General features: G+C 55.7%; 1 protein-coding gene and 1 pseudogene across 1 annotated transcript; both read left to right on the top strand.

The window, feature by feature from the left end:
* The first annotated feature begins 128 nt into the window (after positions 1 to 128).
* LOC139017677 (ferritin light chain pseudogene) lies at positions 129 to 680 on the top strand (annotated as a pseudogene).
* A 4,385-nt stretch (positions 681 to 5,065) lies between these two features.
* FGF19 (fibroblast growth factor 19) lies at positions 5,066 to 8,722 on the top strand. Its single transcript, XM_070426287.1, has 3 exons — positions 5,066 to 5,306; positions 5,714 to 5,817; positions 8,408 to 8,722. The coding sequence occupies exons 1-3, from the start codon at positions 5,066 to 5,068 to the stop codon at positions 8,720 to 8,722; spliced, it is 660 nt and encodes a 219-aa protein (XP_070282388.1).
* Positions 8,723 to 17,247: the final 8,525 nt, after the last annotated feature.

Raw genomic sequence — 17,247 nt, 5'->3', positions numbered from 1 at the left:
CCCCTCCTCCCAACCTCAGACCACTCTCCTGCATCTCAACCAGTCACCACCTTCAGAACCACCTCCGGGACCAGCCAACACACCATTTTGGTTTTTTTCCTACCTTAACTCCTTATTGCAGAACAACCATGAGCTCCCAAATTCATCCCAATTATTCCACCGAGGTGGAGGCTGCGGTCAACCGCCTGGCCAACCTGCATCTGCGCGCCTCCTACACCCACCTCTCTCTGGGCTCCTATTTCGACTGCGACGATGTGGCTCTGGAGGGCGCGGGCCACTCCTGCCACAAGATGGCGGAGAAGAAGCGCAAGGGCACTGAGCATCTCTTAAAGTTGCAAAACAAGTGTGGCGGCTGCATTCTCTTCCAGGACGCGCAGAAACCTTCCCAAGATGAGTGGGCAAAACTCAGGACGCCATGGAGGCTGCCCTGGCCTTGGAGAGGAACCTGAACCAGGCCCTTTCGGAGCTGCATGCCCTGGGTTCTACCCGTGCAGACCCTCATCTCTGCGACTTCCTGGAGAACCACTTCCTGGGTGAGGAGGTGAAACTGATCGAGAAGATGGATGACACCTGACTCACATCCGCAGGCTGGCCGGCCCCGGGCTGGGCCGGGTGAGTATTTCTTGGAAAGGCTCCCCCTCAAGCTCAACCAGGAGCCTTTGGAGCCCAGAGGTCTTTGAGGGGCCCCTCTGCATCCCCTGGTGTCTCTGGCTTTTACCTGAGCCTCTTCCCGAAACTACTAGCCATTCTTTTAACCACCCTAGAGCCCTCTCCCATGCATTGGACCAAATGAAACAATAAACAATAAAGTTTTTTGCAGCAATAAAAATAAAAAGTGTGGCAAAGATGGCCTTTAAATGAATAACAATAGCTACTCCTGCCGAAACCGGTTTGGCTCAGTGGATGGAGCGTCGGCCTGCGGACTGAAAGGTCCCAGGTTCGATTCCGGTCAAGGGCATGTACCTGGGTTGCGGGCACATCCCCAGTGGGAGATGTGCAGGAGGCAGCTGATCGATGTTTCTCTCTCATCGATGTTTCTATCTCTCTCCCTTCCTCTCTGTAAAAAATCAATAAAATATATTAAAAAAAAAAAAAAAACAATAGCTACTCCTCTGCTATACATCTCAGTATGCCAGGTGGTTCCTATATAATTGATCTCTTACCGTGGCCGGTGTGGCTCAGTTGATTGAGTGTTGTCCTGCGCACTGAAAGGTTGCTGGTTGGTCGGGGCGCATGCCCAGGTCGTGGGCTCAATCCCTGGTAGGGGGGGTGCAGGAGGCAGCCGATCCATGTTCCCTCTCACATCAATGTTTCTCTCTCTCCCTCTCCCTTCCCCTCTCTCTAAAAAACAATTTAAAAAAAAAAGAGAGAGAAAGGAGATGTGACCTGTTTAAGACAAAGTTTGACCTTTCCATTGATAACCTTTTCTAATTCTCACGTTAACCCTGAGAATTAGGTGCCTTTTTTGCTCTTTTACAAATAAGGAAATGGAGGCTCAGAGGAATGGTCCCTTTCCCACTCTGCCACGGCCCCTACTGTGTCCAGGCCAGTGGACAGCTTGTCCCCTCCCCCGAGACTCCACAGGCCTTGCTGTCCCAGTTCGCTATGGCAGTTCTCCTTTTTCTGATGAAGGTTTTCACCAGCACCCAGAGGCTCCTGCAGTTACAAAGCACTTCTCAACCATGGGTGGGGCAGGGGGCAGGGGGCAGGGGAGGGGTGTGGGGAAGTGCTTAAGAAGGCGCGTTTGATACTGTGATGCAAATGTCTAACCATAAAGTGAGAAGAAAAGCAATTATTTCCCTAATGCCAAGACTGGAAATGAAGCTGAACAACGGTTTCTTCACCGCGGGGACGTGGGTTAGAAACAATGACAGCCTCATTTGCCACCATCCCTAGGAGCAACCCCGACAAAGTTGGTTGAAGGAGGGCGGCCCCAAGTAAAGGGTCCAGGGCCATTAGAAAGAGCCCAGCGAACATCAAATCCAGAACAAAGCCACCAAGCCCAGCCCTTCTGGCCATCTCTGCCTGAGAGATGGGGCCGTGCCTGGTCTGACGGGGCATCTGGGATCACCAGGACCTGGCTGGCCTTGCCCATTCCACTCAATTAATGAAATCTCACCAGGTGAGTCAGCTAGCTCAGCCACCAGGACCAAATCAAGTGCAGCCTGGAAAGAGAAAAACCAGCCCAACCCAGCACCCTGGGGGCTGCAGGGGGCTGTGTGCTTTGAGAGGCTTGGGAAACTGGCCCTCACCTTCAACTTGGCAGCTCTCACCTGGACAGCCTTAGCCGCAGCGCCCCCTGCTGGCTAGCCACGCCTTGTCTCTGCCCTTCTTGACTTGAACCACGTGGACCAGGGGCGCCAACAATCCCACGCAGACTCCGCCCCGCAGCCCACAGGGCTGCAAACCCGTGCTGGTGCCTCGGCCTCCGTTTCCTCTCACGTAGCACAGATTGAGCCTCTAAGCCAGCGGTTCTCAACCTGTGGGTCGCGACCCCTTTGGCGGTCGAACGACCCTTTCACAGGGGTCGCCGAAGACCATCCTGCATATCAGATATTTACATGACGATTCATAACAGTAGCAACCTTACAGTTATGAAGTAGCAACGAAAATAATTTTATGGTTGGGTCACAACATGAGGAACTGTATTTAAAGGGCCAGAAGGTTGAGAACCACTGCAACTCTGAGCACTGCTGTGACTGTGAAATGCCTGGCACTCCAGACAGAGCTTCCGGGGACAGCCATCACTCTTCGTGAACCACACTCCGGGCACCTCATGTCCACTCTCCCATATGACCACAGCACAAGGCCGAACGCAGGCACGAGGAGGCCACGGGCCCAGCAGGTCCATGACCTGCCCAGGGGGAGGATCTGTGCCGCACAGGGTCTGACCCCAGAGCCCAAGGGAGCCCACAAGGCCTCCCCCAGAGGCCGCATGGCCTGGATTTACAAGCCCATCCGCCTGAGTTCAAATAACAGGTCCACCACTTAACATGGAGTGCATCCTGGGGCCACTCTCCCACTTTTCTAGGGCTCCCATCTGTTCAATGAGGGGCGGTGGGAGGGACAAGGTGTCATGGAGGGTACTTGTGGAGGGTTAAGCCTGTAAACACCCATAAAGTGCTTGTAACAGAATAGGAGGCTGCCTCCTCTGCCATCTTCCTGAGCTCCCAGATCAGGCCTGGGGGGGCGGAGGGCGGGGGGCGGGGCCCTCTTTTCCCACCACCGCGGGGGAGGGGCCGCAGGTGGGGGTGGAGCCAGAGGCTGGCGTCCCCCACCTCTCCCAGCCCGATAGGGGCACGTCCCCCGTGCAGACCTTGACATCCTCCCCAGGCCCCGCATTTATCCAAGATCTTTAAAAACGAAAGCTGCAGGGGAGGGTAATTAACTTTAATAGGAGCCGCCTTCGATTTAAAGCCACAGGGGGGAAGTAATTAGATTTAACAGAAGCCGAGGCTTTCTGAACCGAGACACCCGGCGTGGGGGTCCCCGCTCCAGAACGCCTTGGAGATGATGTCTTCTTTTGTAAAGACTTTGCCGGTGACATTTTCGGCGTGCTCCGTCATTAACGCCAGTCACCGACCGGGGTGTGAACGTGGCCTTGGCTCATTGAAATTCATTAGGCCTGGCACCGGGTTCCTTTCCGGAGTCCCCGCCGTTTGCCCTCCCCTCGCCTTTGCGCCGAGCGAGTGTAGCTCTTCCCCCAAACCAGCCTCCAGGGCCCCACACCCAGGAGTTGGGGGTGGAGAAGGGCTGGAGGAAAAATGAGAAAGAATCCGTGTTGAGCCACAGCCCCGGGGAGGACCCCTCTCTTTCCGCCAGGGCATGCCATCCCCTGGAGGTTGTCTGCATTCTCAGAGCATCCTTAGAGAAGGCCTCTGGTTTGCATGAGCCACTTCACTGGGTGGCCCCGATTTCCCCACCTGGTGCGGGCCCCCACCCCGGCAGCGTGCGTGTGGCTCTGCTGCCCCTCCGCACCAGGTAAGGAGCCCCCCCGACCTCTCCATCCGCGCTGCGCTCAGGGACCCAAGGACAGCACCAACGTCGGAAACAGAGGGGCCCCCTTTCTCCCAGCGCTCGGGCCCGAGCTGTAAGTCAGTTTCTAAATCTGAGCTTGCAAGCCCACCGAGCCCCAGAGGCCCCTGCACAACGACCGCGAGCGCGGCAGGCAGAGCCGAAACCCGGGCTGATGCGCCATCTAGCGGCGCCCGCGCGACGCCCTATTGTTCTCCGGGGGCGGGGTTCGAGCCCGGCCCCGCCCCCCCGTCGGGGTGCAATTTATGGTCATCAAGTAAAGGGGCCCGGGGTGGAGGAGGGGCAAGGATCTCGAGAACACAGGCTGGGAGAATGTAGAGGGTCCGCGCTGCAGGAGAAATGCCATCGCGCGGCTTTCCATCGGGGTGGGAGGGTCGGCACCGTCGCGGGAGGGAGCGAATGGGGCTTTTAAGGGGAGAGGGCCCTAAAGTCGAGGTATCGTTTCTCCGGACAGGGGGTGAGGGATGCAAAGCTCAGTGTTCCCCCTCCCCCAATCTCTAGTGCCTGCGTTCCAGCCCCAGCCCCAGATAGCGCCCCCGACGAGCGCATTCTCTGGGGAGCCGCAGCCGGAGGCGGGGCCCCGTCAAACTCGCCCAGTCAAGAGCGACCTGGCTGCCCACCCAGCCACCGAGTCGCGGGGAGGAGCTCCTCTGAGCACTGAATTGGGGCCTCCGCTCCCAGATCCGGCGACCTGGGCGGGATCACTGGGTAGGGCCCGGGGAGGGGGCTGGAACTGGAGGCGTGGTGTGAGTGGGTGTGTTGGGGGGCGGGGGCCTGATGCAATCCTGATAAGAAATGCTCGGGTGTCAGGGGCACCCACCCGCCGAGAGGGTAAGACGGGCTATATAAGGCCGCTAGCCTGGAGCCGCTGCGCCCTCGGAACAGCGCACGCAGAGTGCACGGCTGGCTGAAGTGCCCCGCGGACACCCCACCTCCTCACGCACAGCCCCGCAGGGCGTCCCAGCTGCCGCCCAGACTCCCGCACCCCCCAGCTGCCAGGAACTGCGCCCCGGAGCCTGAGAGAAGTGCCATGCAAAGCGCGTGGAGCCGACGCGTTGTGGCCCGAGCCCTGGTCTTGGCCAGCCTCGGGCTGGCCTCAGCCGGGGGGCCCCTCGGTCTTTCGGACGCTGGGCCGCACGTGCACTACGGCTGGGGGGAGTCCATCCGCCTGCGCCACCTGTACACCTCCGGCCCCCACGGCCCATCCAGCTGCTTCCTGCGCATCCGCGCTGACGGCGCAGTGGACTGCGCGCGGGGCCAGAGCGCGCACAGTGAGTGCCCGCCGGGTCCCCCTCCTGCCCAGGGTCCCCTCCTTCCTTCGCCTCCTTCTACTCCCGCGGGCTCCCCACTCCCGGCAACACCAGGTTTTAGCAGATCCTCGTTCTGTACCCTCCCTGGGTCCCCCGACAGCGTGAGGACTGGGGGAGGGGCACGGGTCCGTGGACCTACCACACCCATGGGTTACTCTCCCCTGATCGCCCCCCTCCTCCCTTTGGCTCCTACGGACCCTTCACTCGTGGGAATCCCAGGACTTGGCACCTCGGCGTTCCACTCCCTCCCTGGGCCCCCAACAGCGTGAGGAGATGGGGGAGGTGGGGGTAGGGTACGGGCACCAACCACGTCCACATATCGTGGGGCCCGCGGCCCCGGCTGCAGCTCTTTGCTTCTCTCGCATCAGGTTTGGTGGAAATCAGGGCCGTCGCCTTACGGAAAGTGGCCATCAAGGGCGTTCACAGCGCCCTGTACCTCTGCATGGGAGGCGACGGCAGGATGCTGGGGCTGGTAGGTGTCGCCAAGAGGCGGGAGGCGCTGGGACCGGGGCCTGCAGGGCGGGGGAGGGGCGCTGGATCTGATCCAGGGTTCCCCGGCTTCCTCCCGCTCGCGGGGCCCGGAGCTCCGAGGGGAAGGCTGGCTGCCAGAGCCGGATTAAGTTAACATCCGACGTCTTTCTGCGGAAGTTGAGGGCCCCGGCCAGTGACCCAGTGGCGGGAGAACGGGTCAAAGCCGCCTTTACGCTTACAGTTGAGCCAGAGGCCGCCGGCCCAGTCGGATGGAGGGTACCCGTTACTTGGCTGTCTGCTGTGAAACCGGAAAACCCACCTCGGGCCTTTTCAGGCTGGGCTTGCTCTTGGGTGGTCCTCCAATCGGCTCCCCTTCCCTCAGTATTTAAAAAAGAAAGAAAAAGAAAAAGGTGTGTCCACAATTCGGGTCTTTTTCAAAAGGTCACTCCTCAAACAACTCAGGGGAAAGTGATGTTCAGGATTGGAGGTATTTTTAAATTAATTTTTATCTACAAGAAAAAGGTTTTGCAGGCCCATCAGAATAATATTCCATGCGTTCTCTCCCTGGCGTCCATCCTGGTGTCCAGCTCACCTGTGCGGCAGATGCCTTTAGGGGTGGGATGGCCCAGCTACCCACCGAGTCTCGGGGCAGGAAGTGCCCGGAACAAAGACTGAGAGTTCAAAGGGAGCCCCCCTCCCCCGCCGTACGGGGGTGACTGTGTGTGTGGGCCGGGGGCTCCACTGGAGGCTCAGGGGCGGAGACTGCGTTCCCGGCCCTCCCACCCCCACCCCCGCAGCACTAATCTTTTCAGTTCCCAAAATTGTGCTGTGGCTTTGAGGGTTGTTTATTCCATTTATCCGGGGCCCTGTGTCGGGTTTTATGGCGGAGTCCTGAGTGAAAGGACACGAATGGAGGCCAAGAAAGGAGATCAGCGCCTGCTGAAAGTTGACACCCAAAGCCACGCAAACCCTTAGTTGCAACTGTAGTTATTGTGCCAATTACTTATGGGGGCGGGGGGGGGGGCGGAGGTTGGCGGGACAAAGAATGGCAGGAGGGCCTGCTGGAGCTAATGGGCCTAACCTACCATTCTCCTAATCCAAAAGGGGGTCGGGGGTTGGGGTCCACCTAAAATCCAACCTGCCTCTTGATCCCATGGGCATAGTTTAGCAAAAAATGAGGACTGGGGGGGGGGGGGGGGAGATATTCCACATTCTCCTAGAAACTTGAAATCTTTTCATTTGTCTGGAAAAGAAAATGAGATGCTAACTTCTCCCAAAGTAAAATAGTCCATCACTTGGTTTTATTTCCCTTGTTTATGTATCTATTTGTATTTACCTCTTCTGCTGTCTGTGGCTTTATCCCCGTGCCCGAGCTGCGGGCCTTATCAGGGCCTTATCAACACAGCGATCACCCACCTGCAGTTCAACGACCTTTGTAGGCTCGGGCAGGAATGAGACTGGGTGCCTCCTGGGGCTGTTTACTGCCCAGCCCTCCTGGCTCCCAGCCGTGGGCAGTCCTCTGGGTCCCCAAGGGGTAATGACACTGGTTGGCGTTGGAGACCGAACTTGCCCGCTGACACCTCCTCAATCAACTATGAATGGTCTGGGACCTGGCCCTGGTTTTCTTCCTCCCCCACACATTTCCGGCCACCCCCACCCCCTGCTGGGTGCAGGCGCTGTCCTAGGCCTGGGGTGGGGGGGAGGGGGGTGTCTTTATCTTGAGGATCCTGGCAGGCTGCCTGGATGGAACTGGAGGGGGCTGATGGTTCTCGCAGGGGCACCAGGCTGAAAGGCCTGAGGACCTACCTCTCAGTGATTTGGATCTAAATGGGGACTCGTCTTTAATCTGGGTCCCAGGTCAGATTATGTGTGATTCTTAATTAAAAGACCGAGGAATGGTTCAGCAGGGTTTCCCAAAGTGCCAGGGGACTGCAAGGGAGTTTTTAATGTCGATACTTAGATATATTTACTGTAAAGAGATATCATGCCTCTGATGTTATGGATGTTATTGCTCAGAACAAGACTAAGTTTAAAAAGTGACATTGCGTGGACAATGTAAAGGATCAATGCAAAGTATAGACAGATGTTGAGTAATCGTGAAATCTACCCGAAGTGTGTGTGTGTTTGCAGGTTGTAAATTATAAAGGTATAAAAAGTATAGGTGTAAATCTATATAAAGTACGTATACTTAGTATATACACTTAATGTATTTAACATATACATAACATTATAAATGTTACGGTACAGCATAGGGAATGCAGTCAGTAATATTGTAATTATGGTGCCAGATGAATGCTAGATCACTTTGTAAGTTATGTTAAAGATAAATCACTGTTGTACACCTGAAAACTAATACATTGTATGCCAACTGCAATTGAAAAATAAATAAAATGAAATGAAATGATAAAAATGCTACAAACGTATATTGAAATGCAATAAGCGTAAATCTCTATATAAAAATAGGTACTTGAAGTACCTTTGTATTTCATATCCTACTTGACAGCCTTTAGCCACACGCACACACAGGATCGACCGATGGAGAGCGGGGAGGGGTGCTCCCCGGAGCTCACGGTTGTCTGTTTTCTCCGCAGCCTCAGTTCTCGCCCGAGGACTGCGCTTTCGAGGAGGAGATCCGTCCCGACGGCTACAACGTGTACCGGTCCCAGAAGCACCAGCTGCCCGTCTCGCTGAGCAGTGCCCGGCAGAGGCAGCTGTTCAAGGCCCGGGGCTTCCTGCCGCTGTCCCACTTCCTGCCCATGCTGCCCAGCAGCCCCGCGGAACCCGTGCACCGAGAGCGCCCCTCGGAGCCGGACGCGTTCTCTTCGCCCCTGGAAACGGACAGCATGGACCCTTTTGGGATTGCCAACAACCTGAGGCTGGTGAAAAGTCCCAGCTTTCAGGAATAACCGAGGCTCCCGCCTCCTCCCAGGCCAGGAGCCGCGGCCTGTGGTGCCTGCAGGGTGGCCTTGGCCGTGTGCCTATAAGTACGCCCTGGGCCCATGTTCTATTTAGCTCTAGGAAGAAACATGTAGAACTTGTACATAGACAGTTTGACATTGGCTGTGCCCGTTTCTAGGGGATAGACTTGTATGATCATAAATTTGCAAGTCCTTCACCCACCCCCTCCCCCTCCACCTCCCAGGTGCTATCCCAGCTCCCTACCCTGAATTTGGTCATTGCTTTCCATGCAGTTCAGTTCTACTTGAATACCGCCACTGACGGGGAAACTCATTTTCTTTGGGGAAGTTCTGAAGCCAGGCTGAGGTTCTCTGCAGATTCCACCATCACCTCCGGCAGGGACAGCTAGGAGAAAAGTGCAGGTGGTCAGCTCTGACTGGCAGTGGAAATGACTCACGAGAGAATTGGTCCAGGTCTCAACGGCAAGCCCCTCAGGACAGAATTGACAGGGTGCAGGCGTGGCCCAGCAGGTTTCCGGAGCAGGGGGACCCCGGGACTCCCCTCCAGCAGGGGAGGACTTGAGAACTCCCCACACTGGCTGGTTCTGGATGGAGAACCTGCCAGGCTACTTGGCGGTTCACCTGCTTCCCCCGGCCCTCCCTACACACAGCCAGAGTACTTGCTCAGGTTCCCCCCTAAGACCGGCCATTCTGCCACCTGCTCTGCGACACAGTCCCCCCCGCCCTTCCGTGCCACAGTGACGAGTTTCATCTGATTCGATCAGGGAGTGAGTGGGTTTCACATGAGGGCCTTTGAGAGGGACCCTCCCCTTTCCTCAGCTGTCTCCCCTCCTCCTCCCCAGTTCGCCCATCACGTTGGGGCTCTGGCTCCTACCTGAGCGCTGTGGATATTGGCCTAAAAAAAAGCAGGCGCCAAAAGCTGCTTCCGTTTCCTGGCCCTTTTGCCCCAGCACCGGCACCGAGTCACTCCGCCTGGGGACTGGGCAGCTTCCAACCTTAGGTGAACCCCACGGTTCATTTGGAGGCCCCAGACCTGGCCAGTAGCTTGTGGAAGCAGCGATGACGTTGAGTTTTCCCAGCACTTAGCTGCCAACGTGATATTTATGACTAATTTATTTTGTTTGATAGGCACATCTCTTTATTTTCCTACTGTATTTATACCCCCAAATTGTATTTATGTGTACACACGAATTTGGGGTTTGTTTTTTGTTTTGTTTTTTTTTACAGTAAACCGGAGTTTGTATCAAGCGGTGCATTGTTACGGACCTGAGTGTTGGAGGAGGGAGGCGAAGGGGAGGAGATGGCGATGCCGTGTTTTTGCTGCGTCCAGTACTCTGCACCGCCCTTCTGCAAGCTTTCTTTTTCAATTGCAGTTGCTATTTGATATTTTATATCGGGCCCTGACCAGGGTGGCTCAGTTGGTTGGAGCGTGGTCCTGTGCACCGAAGGATCACGGGTTCGATTCCCCCAGATACCCCGCGTTTCGGGTTCAATCCCTGGCCGGAGTTTGTACGGGAGGCAACCGACTGATGTTCCTCGCATCCATGTTTTTCTCCCCATCTCTCTCTCCAAAGGCAATACAAACATATTTTTAAAAAGAAAACTTAAATATTTTATGTTGGTTTCAGGTGTACAGCATAGCTAGACATTGAGTTTCTGAAATGAGTCCCCTGATCAGTCTAGTGTCCACCTGGCACCGTACACAGTTATTACAATATGATCGACGACATTTGCTGGGCCGTGCTCTACAGCCCTGTGATTGCTCTAGAACTGGCAATTGGTACTTCTAAATCCCATCCCCTTTTCCACCCAGCCCCGCAGCAACCTCCCCTCCCCCTCGCCCCCGCCCCATCTGGCAACCATCAGTTTGTTCTTCGTATCTGTGATATGAGTAAGAGTCTGTTTCTGCTTTGTTTGTTCATTTATTGTGTTCTTTAGATTCCACATATAAGTGAAACCATACGGTATTTGTCTTTGTCTGACTTATTTCACTCAGCGACCCATCTAGGTCCACCCATGTTGTTGCAGATGGCAAGATTTCACTCTTTTTACTGCTGAGTAATATTCTGTTGTATATATGTACCACCTCTTCTTTATCCGCTCATCCGTCAATTAGATAATGCAAGTTGGGTTATGCTTCCCATAAGCCTCTGATTGCTTGCACCACCACTCAAAGCTGAGGGGGCGGGTTGATCAGCTAGTGGGGGAGGCACTGCCCTGCCTCCACTCCTCTTGGGAAGTTGGCCTTGCCCCTTGGCTGCGTCTCCCTCCCCTGCCCTAGGTACTGTGGTCAAGTTTAGCAAACATAACATGCCCCTTTACATTTGAATTTCAAATAAGCAATGCATTTTTTTTTTTAGTGTAAATATTTCCCATGCGATTTTTGAGACCTACTGAAAAAAAAAATTACCCATTGTTCATCTGAAATTCAAATTGAGCTGGTGTCCTGTGTTTGCTCTGGCAGCCCTAGCTTTAGAGCCAAATCATGGGGCCAAGTGATGAGGGAGGGCAGGGCAGCGAGGGGCTCAGCTGCACTCACCTCTAATGAGCTGGGTAGGCAGAGGCTGGGTGGCTGGACCATGGCTGGTGAGCAGTCTGGGGCGGTCAGTCCCAGGACTGGCTTTGACAATTGCCCCTCAGGAGCCGGCCCAGAGCCTCAGTGAGTCATGTTGGTGAAATCCATCTCTGAGGCCTGTTTTAAGAGTTACAAGTGATAACCTAAGAAAAGGGTCTGACTCACAGTGAGTCCTTATCATCATTATCACAGCGCGAGTGGGGAAATGAAGGTTCAAGAGAAGAATGTTCTAGCAGCTGTGGAAGGGCAGCAAGGAGTGGATGACCAGGAGCAGAGATCGGATGGCAGCCGGATGGCAGCCGTGGTGGCGGTGTGAGTGGGGCAGGAGCCAGTCCAAAGCACAATGGCGCTCCTGGGTGACACGGGTGCTGGCTCTGGCAGGAGGTGGCTCTGGGCATGGTCCCACCTGGCCTGGTGCGCGGGCTCATCCCATGGTTGATCAGCTGCCAACTACCCACCCACTTTGGCGGACAAGCTACCCAGGAGCCATAGAACCTCAGATACAGGACCCTGGGGGAGGGGGGTGTGAGAAGGGGGAGGAAGGCTCGCGCCATCCCTCTGCAGCCTGACATTAAAATGTATCAGGAATTTATTATATAATATTTATTCATGTCTTTATTCCGCCTCCCACATGCCAGGATACTCATCCTCCCGTTTCACAGATGGGCAAACTGAGGCCCCAGAGGACTCCCACTCATGCCCACATGGTGAGCCCGCCTCTCAGGAGCCCAAGAAGCTGGTGAGCTGGACCAGCACCTCCCACCAAGTGATGAGGGTACTTCCTAGTCAGGGACCCCACGTGGGTTCTGTGGTGACTAGCAAGAGCCCCAGACAGGTCGTCTGGATGTTGCCCTCTAACTGGGGAGCGGGTATTCGGGGCAGGAGGAGGAAGTGGCAACACTCCACTGGTCTGGCTCCCAGAAGGAGCCCAGCAGGGGAGAGGAGGGAGCTCCTGCAGGAAGGGGCAGAGTGTGTGTGTATGGGGGGGGGGGGGGGGAGAAGCGGGCGGGCAAGAGGGAAGGGGTAGCCCAGAGTGGGGTCCAGGCCAGAGGAGGACACAGCTCTGGGAAGGCAGACACTGAAGAAAGGAAGGGGTGTCTCCCAGGTGGGAACCCTCAGAGCCTCTGCAAGGTGTCCAGGGAGGAGCAGACCTGGGTCCTGCCTCCACCCCCTCTTTGAGGAGGACGGGAGGAAGGGCAGCCAGGCCTGGACGGTCATTGCCCTTCCTCTTCCTCAGCCATACACCGAGGGACACGCACCCAGCTCTGGTCCCGTTTTGTAAAAGGCCTTAGAGCTCTGGAAAGCAACGCCTTTATCTGGTCACCCCATCCGTGGGGATGACTGGGGGCTGTAGGCAAACCGCCATGCTGGCCTCAGGCCCTCCTCCTCCCAGGGGTGGGGGTGTCTGTGCCACCACCTGCCACCTGGGTTCTTTTTTTTAATGTATGTTTTTATTGATTTCAGAGAGGAAGGGAGAGGGAGAGAGAGATAGAAACATCAATGATGAGAGAGAATCATTGATCAGCGGCCTCTTGCCCACCCCACACTGGGGATCTAGCCCGCAGCCCAGGCACGTGCCCTGACGGGGAATCCACTGGCAACCCTTGGTGCACTGGCCCGTGCTCAACCAACTGAGCCACTCCGACAGGGCAGGGAACCCTCGATTTTGCGGACCTCGATTTATCGGAAATCGGGCTTAATGGCCAAATTTCCAGTCCGTGTGTCATATGCGAACATTAACACCCTGTTAATTTTAAAATGCTTTTAACCAAGATTTGCTTATAATTAAACCGGTTATTTTTTGTTGTGAATTCACTGTTATTTTAAACAAATTTTAGTAAATAGGCCATATGTTGGGGGAAAAAGACACTAGTAATTTCGCCGACATAAAGAAATATTACTTATCTACAACTACAGTCTACATACTTAAACCCAAGAGTCAGCGCTTGCAAACAGTGTTCGGCGCATGATCAGCACACGATCACACCGCATCGCGCAGTAACTGGTCCTGTCGCTGCGGGGCTGAGTTGCTGTAGCTCTAGTAACGCGAACAGGAGCCCATGTCCCCCCCGCCCCACCCCCACCCCCAGGACCTTTCGCACCGCTGTTCCCAGGTGCGCTCAGCCCGCCCCGCTGCTGAGCCGCGAGCATTTGCTGATTGGAGGTGAGTGGCGAACGCACGCATTCACTAGACCAGTGGTCGGCAAACTGCGGCTCACGAGCCACCTGTGGCTCTTTGGCCCCTTGAGTGTGGCTCTTCCACAAAATACCACGTACGGGCGCGCACGTACAGTGCAATTGAAACTTCGTGGCCCATGCGCAGAAGTCGGTATTTTGTGGAAGAGCCACACTCAAGGGGCCAATGAGCCGCACGTGGCTCGCGAGCCGCAGTTTGCCGACCACTGCACTAGACCTATTCGGTATACATTTAAAATTACGGTGATACATGTAGAAAACTCCTGCGAAATCGAACTTCTCATACACATTTAATTTTAATCACACAAACGTGTCTCCATAAGTAAAAAGAGGTAAAGGAACTAATTTGCCAACCTTTTAACATATGCCATTGGAAAACCTACTTTATTGTCTAACGGACTTCGGGCTTTAATAGACACCCTCCCTCCTGAATGAGTCGGTGATGCCGAGGCTGTACAGTACACGTTTTCATGCCCGGGAGTTTTATCCCGTAATTGGCCTCGTTTCCCTCCACCATGAATATCTGTTTTCCTAAGCCCAAGGAGGTAGCGTATTTCATTTTCTCTCAGCTGATACAGTTTATGGTCAAAGAATGCATTTTATAATCATAAGAGTTCCCTTATTTCAAACGTGTTTGTAATATAATGTTAAGTGGGCAGCAGGACATAAAATTGTACACATCGGGTGGGGCAAAAGTAGGCTTAGAGTTGTGAGTATGGGAAACACACTTTCTTCTTCTTTTTTTCTTAAGCAAAAGGGAAGCGACATTTATTACGGCAAAAGTAACAAAGCTCTCGGCACGCTAGAGGGGTCCTGAACAGGGTTGCCCCAGAGTTTATTCCTGTATTATTAGTCATTAATTATTGCATTATTTTCCATATGAACAGCTGTATCGGCACTTTGGTGCACCCCCCACCCCATTATTTTTATGTGAAAACTCAAAGGAAACAATGCAACAAAATTAGCAAAAATGCATCGATGGCCAGAGCGGTGGGAGAACCGATTTGTTTGCTTGTTTTTGCCCTTTTGTCCACATTCAAAATGTTTTGTGATTGTTGTTGGATTAAATTAAGGAAACAAAATCAGCTAAAAATGAAGAGGCGTTGTAAGAACAAAATAATACAAAGCCTGTTTAGTTTTATCTTCCAAAAAATATCTTTTACTGGACTTTTTTATGCTCCTAAGAGAAACTCATATTCACTGTACAAACAGGGGCTACTCAGAAAAATAGAAAAGAAAGCATCTGGATAAAGTCAATGTTAGCACGTTAACAATGTTAACATACTTGCGTTGGGGTTTCTTTGGTTTATTTTGGTACCAAATTACTTTATCTGAAGGGATGGGGCAGTGAAAGACATGACATGTGGCTGATTTGGTGCAAGTTACGGGAAAGGGAAAGGTAACGCCAACAAGCACGTATGGTCGGTGACCATGGAGTCACCCCGGGGCCCCGGGCAGCCCGCCCCAGGCTGCACGCATCCCTGTCTCCTGGGCCGCGGCCAGAGGTGCCCCACTGGGCCGGGTTGCCCCGCGACCGCCACCCAGTTCTTGGGTGCATTTCGCTGCTCCTCCAGGGAGTGCGTCTCCGTGACGTCACACAACGAGGTGGCTTTTGTCAGGGGCAGTTTGTGCGCGTCCAGGACAGTCCCATTTTTTCCCACGCACACGCACACTCCGCGGACCAGCCCTCCTCCAGGTGTCAGGGCTGCTGTCTTTCTGTTGTTGCTGGGAACCTTCACGAGAGGACATTTTTTCCTCTGATTTTTAGAGAGAGTGGAAGGGAGGGGGAGAAACAGAGAGAGGAGCATCCATGTGAGAGAGGCACAGGGATTGGCCACCTCCCACCTGCGCCTGGGCCAGGGCCAGGGATGGAGCCAGCAAGGGAGGTAGGTGCCCTCGACTGGAATCGCATCGAGAGCCCTCCGTCCGCGGGCCGACACCCCGACCACTGCGCCCACCCGGCCAGCGGGTCTGGCTCCTGGAGGCCCTGCAGGAAGGCTCGGCCCGCGGCGGGGCTGCAGCGTCACCAGTTCTCAGCGCGTTCCCGCTCCTCGGGAGGCTGCGAAGACACTATTTGGCAAAGTTCTTCAAAGCCCTGTCATGGCGGTCAAATAGTCAGACACGGACAGGCAGGCGGACGGGCAGACGCGGGAAGCATGGAGCTGCAGGCTGAGCCGGCGGCGGATGGCGGCCTCCGAGTCTGAGTAGGAGTTCGAGCCCGCTGGCGAGCTGGGTGCGGTGGTCGTCCCTGTCACCATGGGCGTATCGCCGCCATTGCGGTCATCATCGTCATCATGGGCGTCATTGCCAAGCCCTCTTCATCCTGGTTGCGTGGTCATCATGGTGGGCGGCTACGTGGCACTGTGATGGTGGCGATGGGACGGGGGCACTGGGACGGGGGCGCAGGAACTAGGGGGCTGGGACGGTGGTGCTGCGACGGTGGTGGCGGTGGTGGCGGCGAGGGTGGTGGCATTGGGACGGGGGCAGTAGGACGGGGCGGTGGCGCTGAGACGGTGATGGCGGTGGCGGGGCCTCGGGGCTGTCCGAGGCTGCATCTGGGCGGCCGGCTGGGGTGGGTGAGCGCCGGGTTCGCCCAAGCTCTGTTGACGTGGGTACCATGGCACTCTCTGCGAAGACTGTCCCTTTCATTATTAAAAAGATTTTTAAAATTGATTTTTAGAGCGAGTGGAAGGGAGGGGGAGATAGAAACATCGGTGTGAGAGACACGGGTTGCCTCCACTGGTTGCCTCCCGCACTCACCCCGACCAGGGGATGGAGCCTGCAACCAGGGTACGTGCCCTTGGCCAGAATCGAACCCGAAACCCCTCGGTCCGTGCAATTAAACCTGAAATCCCTCAGTTCGTGGAATTGAACCTGCGACCCCTCGGTCCGTGGGATCGAACACGTGAGCCCTCCATCCGCGGGCCGACGCCCCGACCACTGGGCCCATCCGGCCAGCGGGTCTGGCTCCTGGAGGCCCTGCAGGAAGGCTCGCTCCGCGGCGAGGCTGCAGCGTCACCAGTTCTCAGCATGCTCCCGTTCCTCAGGAGGCTGTGAAGACGATATTTGGCAAAGTTCTTCAAAGCCCCGTCATGGTGGTCAAATAGTCAGACACGGGCAGGCAGGCAGACGGGCAGACGCGGGAAGCGTGGAGCTGCAGGCTGGGGGGGCTGCGGATGGCGGCCTCCGAGTCCGGGTAGCAGTCCTGGTGCCTGGGAGGTGGATGCGGAGATGGTCGCTGTCGCCGAGGTCCATTGCCGCCATTACCGGGCTGTCCTCACCGTGGTCACCATTGCCGCGCCGTCATCACCGTGGTCGGCATTGCCGCGCCGTCATCACCGTGGTAGGCATTGCCGCACCGTCATCACCGTGGTCGGCATTGCCAGGCTGTCCTCACCGTGGTCGGCATTGCCGCGCCGTCATCACCGTGGTCGGCATTGCCGCGCTGTCCTCCTCCTCGTTGCGTGGTCACATCATCTGTTCAAAGTAGTGAGACGCAGACAGGCAGACAGACAGGCAGACGCGGGAAGCGTGGAGCTGCGGCTGATATGGCTGCGGATGGTGGCCTCCGAGTGCGGGTAGCGGGAGCCCGCAGGCGAGGGGGAGGTGGTGGTCGTCTGCGCCTGTCCTTATCGCCGCCATTGCTGCCATCATCGTGGTCGTCATTGCCGTGCAGTCATCGTCCTCCTTGTGTAGTCACCATGGTGGGCAGCTAAGGAGAGGCCGCTGAGTGGCGCTGGGA

The sequence above is a fragment of the Myotis yumanensis genome, unplaced genomic scaffold (assembly GCF_028538775.1).
Source record: "Myotis yumanensis isolate MYYU_CA2020_CCGP unplaced genomic scaffold, mMyoYum1.0.hap1 SCAF_10, whole genome shotgun sequence".
Classification (NCBI taxonomy): domain Eukaryota; kingdom Metazoa; phylum Chordata; class Mammalia; order Chiroptera; family Vespertilionidae; genus Myotis; species Myotis yumanensis.
Note: the sequence above shows the minus strand (reverse complement) of the source record. Positions and strands in the feature narration are given on the sequence as shown.